At 42.4% G+C, this 11,962-nt stretch overlaps 1 protein-coding gene across 2 annotated transcripts in view; it reads right to left on the bottom strand.

Moving 5' to 3' along the window:
* Positions 1-4,756: 4,756 nt before the first annotated feature.
* ADAMTSL1 (ADAMTS like 1) overlaps positions 4,757-11,962 on the bottom strand; it is a 449,261-nt gene continuing 442,055 nt past the window's right edge. For both annotated transcript variants that reach the window (XM_080372870.1, XM_080372871.1), the window contains 4 exons: positions 10,889-11,096; positions 7,780-7,889; positions 6,584-6,804; positions 4,757-5,005 (listed from right to left, as the gene is read on the bottom strand). In XM_080372870.1, the coding sequence (XP_080228996.1) occupies positions 4,899-5,005; positions 6,584-6,804; positions 7,780-7,889; positions 10,889-11,096 (646 nt within the window). In that variant the 3' untranslated portion in view covers positions 4,757-4,898. The remainder of the gene's footprint in view (positions 5,006-6,583; positions 6,805-7,779; positions 7,890-10,888; positions 11,097-11,962) is intronic.

The following is an 11,962-nucleotide window of genomic DNA, read 5'->3' as shown; positions in this document are numbered from 1 at the left end:
ACCCCAAAACCCACGAAAAGCCCCAACAGGGCTGGAGTCTGTGATTTTGTGGACTTTCTAGTCTCAGTCTTAATCAGTGATCACTGAAGGGAAGACGAGGCTGAGCACTGTATTTGCTTCTCAAAGGGACAGATGGAAAATAAAATGTATTGTGCTCATGTCTTCATGTATGAAGTTGAGAATGGAAGCAAGTATTGTATCTCAGTGAGTAGGCAGGTGAGGATAGAAGTAAGTATTGTAATCAGAAGAGGAGATGCTGAGGCATGGCTTTTCCCCTTACAAATCTGGATAAATAATATGTTGGGTTGCATGTTATTGAAATGCCTTAGTGAGAACTTTATATCAAGATTTTATTAAAATGGCTATCCTATGACCAGATTTCATTCTTAGTGACTAGAGGGGAGATGTTGGGTGGAGATGATGAAAAGCAATGCAGGTGAAGATGCTTAATCAATATGCTTTTAGTGTGAGAAATGTGTAAGATCAGTAGAAAAAGGTGTCTGATTGTCCCCTCCCTCAGTTTTGTACAAACTAAAGTAATTGACATGTACTTTGGCTTAGTTTCCACAAGAAAAAGGTGAGTGTGACATAGTTAATACATAACACTTTTGATAAATATACCTATACCTTTGAACAAAAGGATGAAGGGAATGGTTAAACTGATGATTCCCAAGCTGTGGTCTGCAGCTAATATGCACAGCCACAGTTAGCATTAGTAGTTTTGAGCTTCCCATCTGTATACACTGATAGTCTGTGAAAAAAATTGACATTCAAAACAGTTTGAAACCTTTTGTGTTAAAAATCAGATGAATGAGTGAAGTTAATTTGTTCAACTACTAGCTGATATGATCAGTGGCTTACTGGCAGCTGCCGTTGAGAACGTAGGAGGACTTCTACAGTACTGAGAACCTGGAAAAGTAACCTTTTGGCTCATCTTTCTCTACCTATAGAGGTGTCAGCTTATGCTGATAGGGAATATGAAATTTATTTATGAATCACTGTTTGGGCACCAAACAGATAGTAAGGTGATCATTAGCTTTTTGTTTGATAGGGTAATTTGCAAAACAGCTCATAAATTAAAAAGAAAAAAGCTTCAATTGCAGTCCAAATGACTGCAGCCAGAGAGTAGGAAAAAATTTCCAGCTAGAGATTACTTTGGAAAACACTGTTCTATGGTTTTAAAAAACCATGTTTTTATGGTTTTATGGCTTCTATGGTTTTAAAAGCATGTATGCAGACATACATGCCTGGAGTAGTTTAGCTGTGCTTACCTTGCTGCGTAACAGGGAGCAGGAGTAGGTCTCCTGTGGGAAACCTTTCAGCACTGCATTTTTCTGCTTGTTGCAGAACTGTTTTTCTTCCTTGAGGAAAATTAGTAGGGAGAACAAAACTAGAAGCTCGCTTTGTAGGTTTTGAAGGCTTTTTGACTTGACTGGTAACTAGAGCCACATGCATAAAAAGAGAATAATTATTCTCTTGAGAACCTAAGCTAGCCTGCTGTTCATTTTACATCAACACCAGATTCTATACTTGTTTTACTCGAAATGAATGACTGAATTCCCATTGCTTTCAGTACTGTTGCTGGGACGTCTTAGGTCTGGTCTGTGGCTTGCATCTCTCTGTGTGTTTATGTATGCGTGAGGTGTTACTTACATGCAGTGTAGGTGCCTAAAAAGCATATGCAGTAGCATCATCCTAGGGAAATAGTCAGTAAACCAGAGCAAATCCCTGTTCCCTTTTAGAAGAGATACTGTATCATTTGTTTGAAAAGGGCAACAGCAGAACCAGCTTAGTTTTCAAAACTTGATTTTGTCTTTGTTAAGAGAACATGCTTCTGCTTTATTAGTTTTTTTTTTTTTCTTTTTCTTTTCCTTCCCTCTCGTAATTCTGACCATTAACCAGGATTCCTTTACACATACACTTGATGCTTCAAGGAGTTGGAAGCTCCATTACTGAAGGCAGCAGCAACCTACAAGGAAAGGCTGAAGTAATCAGGATAGCTTCATGCTATAGGTTGCTGAGGAGAGTTACAAGATGTCTTTAAGCACTGTTGCATAGGAAAAACGGAGTATGCTTTTACTGATTTCCATGATCCTAGGACCAGCAGTGATGGCTTTGTACTTCTGCAAGAGCAACAGAGGCAAGACATTAGTGAAAAAGAATAAAGAAAGTCAAATGAAGAATTAGATGTCTAAGGGTGCAGTATCCTAATGGCTAGAAACTATAAACAAGACACATTCTTTCCCCAAGGCAGGTAGGTCATACACTTCCTGTAACAGCTCTGTGCTGCTATCATTATACAGAAAAGGGACAGAGTACTCCAACAGGTTTGCTACTTTGTTTGACTTTTGTTTTTAAAATTAATAAACAACACATCAGACAGCAGTAGTTAAATAAGTAACCTGCATTACTTGTACAAAAGGTTATATAAATACAAGTTTGCCGTTTTGTTTTCTTTTTAGAGAAGGAAAGTGTCCTTTCATAAAATATCCAGCAATCCTTATGTTACTGAGATGCTGCCAAGTCACTGTTCAGAGGGCAGACATGAAATGAAATCCACACTATGCAGAGACAACACAGTGGCGCCTCCAGATCTGAGCCTAGGTGTTAACCCTGTGCACGGTTACACAGCTGCTATTCAACATGTGATCATCTGAATACTAAACAAATGAAAATACTTCCCTGTACTGCTTTTTGTTAACTACTGTACCATAAATATCCACCACATTGTCATCATTATTATTATTGTAATTAAGGAATTGTCCTTCATTCCATGCATAACTATCATTTCACAAATTAAAAATATCACCCCTACCTCACGTCATAATTTATAAAGCACTCTGTGCACAGTGAAGCAGATCCCCAATTAAATGCAAGTGCTATTAGAATTAAGAGAAATACACTATTAATGTTGATTTTAGAGGAACAAAATTCTGGGGAGATTAATAAAAAACCCAAAATAGTTTTATCTGGACAAAATAATATACAATTATTAATATTGCACTTTTTATACAAGAAATCCTAATAAATATACAGAAAAGATATACATTTACATACAAAGACATTCTTCTTTATTTAAATAAAAGTTAAACTGACGCTTAGCAATGCTCTTTCTTGAAGACCCATTTGTAAGAAGAGTGTTCACTGCCAGATGTGTCTTGAAGTAACCCAACTTGAGGCAATTTAATGTCATGATGGCACTGACCTCAAAAGCAGACTCCCAGTTTTGCTGAAAAATCCACGTCATGGAAGCTGTAACACAGCATTACTTGAACAGCATTTTGTTAGCATACCACAAGGCATGAGCCCCACTGGGTGTGACAGGAGGGGCACAGCCAAGCCTTTAATTTAGAGATGGTCTTGAACCAAAGCCTCAGGTCCAGACAGCTCTCCTTTAAAGTTTCGTGATGTTTAACCTTGCTACTTTGCAGATTTCCTCTAATTTTAGGGCCCTTTTTGAGCAGATCAGAGAGTGCCCAGGAACTAAAAGCATGAAGCACTTTACTGGCTGAATAACCAATGCAGCTGGCTGGGGGAAAGACTCACAGACAACATGCAAAGTCGTGCTGTGGGTGTGATGTTTGAGCCCCACTTTTTATATTATATCTTCAGGGTGTTATAAATGGGCTTGAAAATGTGCTGCTTTGTAGCACCTGTTTCGTTGCCGGAGGCAGCTGGAAAGAAGCAAGTTTGTTAAAAATTATTTGTGTTAGTCCTCTGGGGTTGATGCTGAATCCACACTGTTTCTGCTTGAGTAGAAATAACCACAAAAAATCAGAATACAGCTCTTTTCCACTACTTGTCCAAAAGGCTTGGCTACCAGGAGGGAGAAGTTTTGTGTTAGCAGGACAGGAAAACCCTCTTCCTCAAGTTTCTTTTCAGAACTCCAGGCCTGAAAGCACCTGAAATCTGGCAACTCCTCCTCCTCTCTTTTAATAAGTGTTAGTAGGATGCAGTGGAAGTAGCTCCTGTTACCACAGACAGTTTCTATCTTTCCTTGACAGGATGTGATAGATAGGACAGAAAGGGATGTGCTTGCTACAGGACAGCATTTGCAGGTTTGTACTACAGCCTGTCAGCAGCAGACGGTGCTTTGTATCCTCCTCCTGGGTAATAATTAATGATGTTGCCTCACCTCTGTGCTGAGGGCAACCCTCCTATCCCCAATCCTCCCTCACAAGCACAACCTGGGAACATTTTCAGGTGTGTTTTAGACTCATTCATGTTACACACCATTGTCCAGCTTCTCCAGACACCAGATCCTCTAAGCCCATGAGGATCTCCCACTGGAATTATTTGAAGACCTGGTGTGAGAAGGAGAGAGGGGTTTAGAAAGAAAAAAAGGAATCCAATCTTGGATGTAACAAATAGGTTTATAAAGCAAAATTGTACGCTTATTTTCTCAGATGAATGTTTGGTTTAGCCTTTTTTGTTTTTTTTTTTTTTTTTTAATCTAGTACCCCATGGCCTGTCAATCTGTTTGGTTATTTGTTTCATATTGTGGTGGCCCAAAGTGATGCTAGGCTTTTACCCTGATCTGCTGCCCCATCTGACTGTTGGTGTATCCCCGGGCACATACATGGATTATAGGGTAACCCCATTCCTCTCAGGCCCATTGCTGGTGCCATGGGGCTCACTGACTCTTTGTGGTGTACCCTCACGACCATGTTTTGCTGCACTCTGTCTCCCAGATTCACAGAAGGGAAAACTTGTTAAGTCCCTTAACAACAACAATTTGGTAAAAGGTTTTCTTTCCTTTTCTTTTCTTTTTTTAGGGAAATAAATAAATAAAATGCAAAAAAAGAATTCCATTCCATTTATATTTTCCATAAAAGTCCTTGCCTCTGTGAAGCAAAGTCTGTGATCCCCGTGTTCCTCCGTTTTCACTGCTTTTCTCTTCAAGATTTTCCACAAGTCCCACAGCAGCGTGACTTGAACTGGGTGAGCTGGCAGAGTTTGAGCTGCTTCACTTTCTCACAGTACCTTGTTGTGTCTCTGCACTCCACTGCCGAAGGGGAAACAAAAAAGGAGAAATGGTGATGAAGCAACAAAAGAAGGGTTTCTTACCTAAGAACATTCTCTGGGGTGGCTGAGAGGGGGAACCAAGACAGCTTTGTGTTGGGAGGTCTCACTGTAAGCATGAGCTTGACTTGCTGCAAAGACTCAGTGGGGACTTGAAGCAGCCAAAGGCTCAAAGGTGAACATGGTGGGCAACCTTTGCTTTCAGAGCCTGAGGAAAGGTCTCCTGAAGCTGTTCTAACACTCTGTCTGTCTATCTATCAGCATTTTAGGGAGGCTGTAGAAGTTTCATAACCATTGTTAAACCAAAGATGAAGTAGTAAATACAACTGGAAACTTCTTTTAACTGAGCATCTCAAAGGCACTTTGGCCAACCTTTTGCATTTGAAAAGACAGCGTGTGGAGTGTCACCCCAGCTGACTGGGTGTTGTGTTGTGTTTTTCATGCATGTGTTGCAGAACACAGCTGGGGTGAAGATCTTAAGACAATTTTTGAACTTCCCTAGGACTTAAGTCCTGGTATCATTTGGAATGGTTTTGAGGACTGCACCCTCATGCTTTTAGCTTCACATGGGACGTGTTCAGTATGCCTGCAAGACCTTGGGTATGTTGTTGCCTGAGGGAGTCCCACTTCCCACTGCAAAGGCTGGAAAGGGGGATCATCACAGGGCAGTTGTACAGCCCTCTCCAGTACTGTCTGTGCCAAGTAACTCCACTGTTGTCTAGGTGTGGGACATTTCTATATAGAAGAGGCTAGAGTAACAAGAGGTCTTGCTTGGTACCTGTAAGCTCCCTCAGCCCTTCCACTTCCATTAGGGCATCCCACCTCAGCTCACAGGTTTGGATATATGGAGTCTACTTTGCCTTTACTGAGAGGGAGTATCAAAGCTGGTGCAGCCATAGGCAGGCACAGGTGCGTTCTGCTGCTGCTTCTGTGATGATTGCACAGCAGCCTCCTTGCATGCTAGAGGATGGGATCTGCCCATAAAAATCAGCACGTGAAATGAGACAGAGTAAATGAAAAGACAGTGATTTTAACTTGGGCTGCCTGGTGTTTCCAAGCAGCCTGTAGTGGTTCATTGCTTCCAAACAGGCACATCATCTGTTCTTTTTCAATTTTTAAAATATTTGTAACTTTTGTAGTCCTTTGGCAAGCCCAGTTAGTTGCTTGTCACCTGAAAGCAAGCAGCCTCCACTCCAGGAATTCCCATTATCAACCCACCTACTGGATTTAGACATTGTATTTTAACTATAGCCAGCAGTCTGTTTGTGATTCATGATTTCTTTCTGTCTGTACTATTAAGGGGAGGTTAAGACTGCATGAGCCATTTCACATGGTGTCAGCAAGGAGATGCAATCACAGCGCTAACACCACTGCCAACAAACCACAATGGGCACCACTCCCTGCTGGGCTGCTGAGTTGTGGACACTGCATTTTGCATGTGCTTGGGCTGGAGGTTCCCCAGGACACGTAGCTGCAAGGTCCAGTGCTGCATTTCTGAGAGACAGCTCTGCCTTCTTTCCTCCCTCCCACCACACTGCCTCCTCTCCTCTCAGCAACTTACCGTTTTCACAGGGTGTGATGTTGCAGCGCTGCCAGTTTGCCGGCCGTGGCCTCCAGGAGCAGTGATGCTCCAGCACTGGTTTGTTGGTGCGGACGTGGACGCAGTCCACGCGCCGGGACTGGAAGCCGTAGTTTCCACATGTAGCCGTGCAGACGGTCCACAGACTGACCCTCCAGTGCACGCCACAGACATCAGTCCAGCAGTTCTGGGTGCTCAGTGGCCTGTGAACAGAAGGGAGGTGCGGGTGACCCATCACCACGCTGCCCAGGGAGCAAGCAAATGCCACTCTAGGTGTCATGCAAGCTCTGGGGGCAGCAAGCTTTGCATATCCCAAACACAATTCACTCAGAAGCACCGTATGGGTTAGCTCTTCAAAAGGCACAAGTTGGGGTAACTCTAGTATACTGAAAGGCAATTTATAAGTGCACTTAAGGACCAGACCTTCAGTGGTTGCACACTTGTATAGCACTACTGGTGTTAAATGACCATTTGAACTACTTGAGGATTTGGCTGAAATGTCCCCTCCGTGAAATGCCAAACCAGAGGTCCACTGAAAAGATACAGTGGCAACCATAAGACCCAGCAGGGCTTTGTAACTTTTGTATGGTTTTACAGCCAGTTGGGAACAAAACCGACTCTCTGAAGCCCTCCTTTTCCCTTCAATACAGCCTAACAGAAGGTGCACACTTGTTTCCACCTATTTGTTGCACAGATAATGAAAACACATGAGTGGGAGCTAAAAAGCCAATTATATTAATTTTTAGTCATGATCAGGCATGATTTACATAGCTAAGCCTCATGTTAAGTAGATCTGTCTTTACTATGTTGACAGTGGAGTTTATCTGCAGGAAAACAAAAGCTGTGGAGTGCCCCCCCCCCCCCCCCCCCAAGTTGGAGCTTGTGTTTAAATAAGAAAGAAGGAGAGCGGCAGCTTCAGAAGAGATAGCACAGCCTTTCAGTCAGGATTTGGCATGCCTAGAAGTCTTCCCAGTTGTTGGCCAGCTGGTGTTTTTTTGGGCGCTCATAGGAACAAACAGCAAAGTTTGGGTTTATGCCTGGTGAGGTTTGTATCACATAACTGTATGGGCTGCTGCATGACCTCTGTTACACAGAAGAAATCCAGAAGTTTTCAGTTAAGTCAACTAGTCCATTCAACATCTCCGTAAAGGGTTTCAGACATAAGATTCCCGTCCTACCTCGGTAAGGCACTGCACTGATCAGATGACACAGAAGTCCCATCTTTGGTCTGGCAAAATATTTGCCTGTGCTGTACAGCCAGTCGTGGTCCAATGCAAGGCCCGTTACACTGTGAACACAGAAAAATCACTTAAGGGAGGTAAAAGGCAGGACATGTTCCCCTTTTATAAGACTGCTGGGGAAATAAAATGTGTATGGCTTTGCAGTGACTTTTGAGATTTCAAGCACTTCCTGCAGCTCTGCAGGCTTTGAAGGTTGCACTCGCAGACATCTTATGCCCTACCTCACTCTCCTCCAGCAGCATTAAAACTGCACTTCTGTATCTGCTCTGCAGATTTATGATCCCTCCTCTTCAATAGTACATCTTAAAGTACATCTGTTACGCCAAATAAAATGCTCTCATGTCATTAACCAAGATCCTGTGATCCATACAGGAAATCTCAATACATTTCTTTTATTGTGTTTTGCAGCTTGTACTACCACAATTTCTGGGCAAATAGTTAATAACCAAGAATGCATTGAAGGGAAAATGTATTTCACTCCTTTTAATAATTCCAAAATATTGCAGGACAATAAACAAAAGCGGCAAGTGTGAAGAACACAGCAGATCTGCAAGCTTGCTCCATTACTGAGGTTATCCTAACCTGTTCAAGCTTATCACTCACATGTCTACGGTTCAACTCTTCTAGTCCTCTCCTTTGATTAAATCATAATTAGCTATAGGTGTGAAGCATGTCTCTGTGTTCTTTTAGAATTATATCAGCTGTTAGGAAACACTTTGTTTTTCTAAATATCTGGAAATTATATTCAAGAGCATACTGAGGGTTGAAGAAAGGGACCTTAGTGTGAGGGAGGAATTTTTGCCGGGGTGGGCTGCTAACCAATCGCTCTGTCCGCTCCACCCCTCCGTCAGTAGGAGGTCTATCCCTCCTTGACAACTGGGAGAGAGAATCAGTGGCTGCCAGGTTCCCAGTTGCTCCCAGTCAACGCCCTCATTGAGCAAGGTGGATGGAAATGTTCAATGGAGTATGTGGAACACTTCTGTGATACTTGCGGGGGTTAGTGGTCCTCATCACCAACAAGCCTGAGTCACTAGTTTTAAAAATGTATGGGATTACACAGAGGAAATCAAAATGGCATTAACATTAAATGAAGAAAAGGAATTTGTTGTAGAGGTGAGGGTAGAGCAGTTAGTCTGTTTACTTTCCCAGTGAATTGGGGAAGCTGGTCACTACACCTGGGCAATGGACCCGTGACAGCACCAAGGAGGTCACATCGATCCACTGAGACAGTGGTACATTCCTAACTAATCAGGTAACAGTCTTCTGGCTTGGAGGCTAAGCTGTATAGAATCATGTGGGACTTGATTTTTTTTTTTAAGCTAGGTAGAAGAAATACTATATTATAATGCACAGAGTTTAGGTCTGACAAATTAATTCAGATCTCTTTGCTTGTCTCAGACAAGTATGATGTCATGGGGAACAATATAGCCCATAATGATACACAAAATAAGGATGAGGTAACTGGCTTTTTGGAAGGATAATCGAGTCATTACCTGGAATGCCACAGGGAGTGAAAATTTGCTTTTTTCATTTAAGAGGATAATTCCAAGCTTTACTTAAAAATGTAATACAATAACTCAATCATCTTACATGAGACAAATTTCCGAAATACACAGGCAAGAGTTAAATGATGTTTTCAAATAGAGAACAAGTTCTAGTAGCTAAATACACTTTTTTGTACTAACATTGTAAAAAACTCTGATGCAGTGCAATATATTGTGCATACTGTGCAAATACAGAATGCAAGTGGTTATTAATAAAATATTATTGTATTACCCTAACCTCTAATACAATGAGCCATTGTCTTCAAACTTAGCATGTGCTAATTAGAAAGGAAGCAAAATATTTCATGATAGCTAACTATACATCCACACTGACAGTTACTACTCTGAGTAATTATTTTCTTAGCCTTTTCTTGCATGGTAAGAAGCCTCACCTCTGTATCTTTACCGGACTCATCATTTCAATTAGATATACGACTACTTTGGTTTTGTCAAATGCTTTTTCTTTTTCCCTTCAAAAATGTTAATTTCACCAAAAGTAAGTTAAAGTAGTATTGGTGTCTAGTTTAATGTCTAGCAAAATTTCCTTCTGTGGTTTTAACTCTGTCTCTCATTCACCCTGGAAGGCAATACACCCATGTAAATCATCACTCTGGAGATCTTCGGGCTAAAATATCTGAGTTTTTATCCCTAAGTCTGGACTGTAGTGGACTTGCCAACCTTCACATATGGCTCAGTCAAGCTGAAGTGGAGAGGAAAGGGAGGAAAGCGTATAGTCCCAGGTTATAGTTGACTACATATTGACACATGTCCTTTCAGGAAATCTCATCTCTTACAGAGACACGAAGACAAAACTCTTCTGTGGATTCCCAGCATAAAGTGATTTAACTCTAAAAACTTGGAACATTTGCTATTTATGGAGTGAAGCTTTTTAACATCTGATCAGTGTATGAAGCTGAGAAAATTGTATGAAGGAGAAAATTTTAAGATTTGCAAAACAGCATGAAGTAGTTTGAAAATGCTTTTAGCCCTCCATTCTGCTTTTTGTTGTGAAACAAATCAAGAAAGCTCCCACTTTTTGCTGTTCTCAGGCAACACCAGCAACTTTGTAAAACTAGGTCATTGTACAGTCCCCCTGCCCCAAGCCTATTACAACCATCAGCTGTGATCCTGCCAGCTAAAACTGAAACACACTCACTGGGTGGTAAGGGGAATAAAGACATGGAGAAGACTATTTCCCAGATGTGTCACCAGTCACTACAAAGAGGAGCTGCAGACCTTTCCACTGGGGACGATACAGCAGCCTGCAGTAAAAAGTCCGGTTCACAAGCAGCATTTTTAAGAATTGTGGGAAGCTACAGAAATCCAAGCATGCAGTGCATCAAATATAGAGTTGAAAGAGCTGAACAAATTAGTTGCCCCCTCAAAAGCCCACAAATCATAATGTAAAGATACCAGGGTGCAAAGTCACTCCTCCCACTTTCTGTCATTGTTTTCTAGCCCACACTATGGGGCTGTCCTTGGACTACCAGCTTGTTCCTTACCTGACTCCAGGAGGAGGCCACCCACTCAACACAGGGCTGCCTGTTACAGTTCTGTGCATCCACAGGGCGCTTGGAAACCTGGGCACAAGCCTCGTTTGACATTGGGACAGAGTTGCCTTTTGCTGTCAGGCGCTGACACGTCACTCGCCGCATCTGGATGCCTCCACCGCAGCTCTGTGTGCAAGGAGACCACGACGTCACCATCCATCTGTGAGGGAAAGACAAACAGGTCAGGGAGGAGATGCATGCCACCCTCTGCAGGATCACTGGTAATGCAAACAGGTCTGTATGTATTGGACCAAAGAAAGGCGACAAAGGCTTGGATCATTTAGGGTGCCATCCTGGAAAGTGCTGAGTGCCTCAGCCTCCCATAGCAGTCACTGAAAACTGCTCAGTGCATGAAAGGTGAGGAAACAGCACATTTTTAATTAAATTATCTTTCTCAAGGCTCTTTGGGACCAGAATTCATCTTCTAGCCCTTAAGGCTGTTTTTAAAGGCTTAGTAAATACCTCTAGCCCAGGCACAGGGGTTGGGCACGGCTGCTCTTACACCACTGGGCCTCAGAGACACATTGCTGGCTCCAGTCACTACGCCAGGAATGACCAGCCCATTTACGCCCCTTAGCAGGGAAAACTATCTCCATAAATTTGCTGGAGTATCTCACAGGCCACTTGATACTTGCTGCTGACAGAATGGCTAAAAGCCTGCTGGGTCCTGCTGGTGTCTGCCCACTCTGTTCTGTCCCTGACAACTGGGATAACCCAGAAAATGTTGCTCAGGGATGGGACCAATGCATAGTCACCCCAGGGACAAAGAACAACTTAATTCTTTCCTCTCAAGCTCAGACCATGCACTCACAAGCTGGGGCTGAGACTTTGAATTCTGTGTGCTGGGGTGTAAAAAACTCCTAGTAAAAAGCCTGTAGCAACAGCAAATAACAGTCCAGGTCCAAACTCTTACCACAATAGACAACACTTTTTGTCTCTTCAAAGATCGTTAGGTGAAACACTTATACAGTCAGGTTTGGGAATAGGTAGCAACAGGAAGGATGTGACTAAGTACTAGTTTTCTGA

Source organism: Falco punctatus (assembly GCF_963210335.1).
Source record: "Falco punctatus genome assembly, chromosome: Z".
Lineage (NCBI taxonomy): Eukaryota > Metazoa > Chordata > Aves > Falconiformes > Falconidae > Falco > Falco punctatus.
This window is presented reverse-complemented; position numbering and strand designations above follow the sequence as displayed.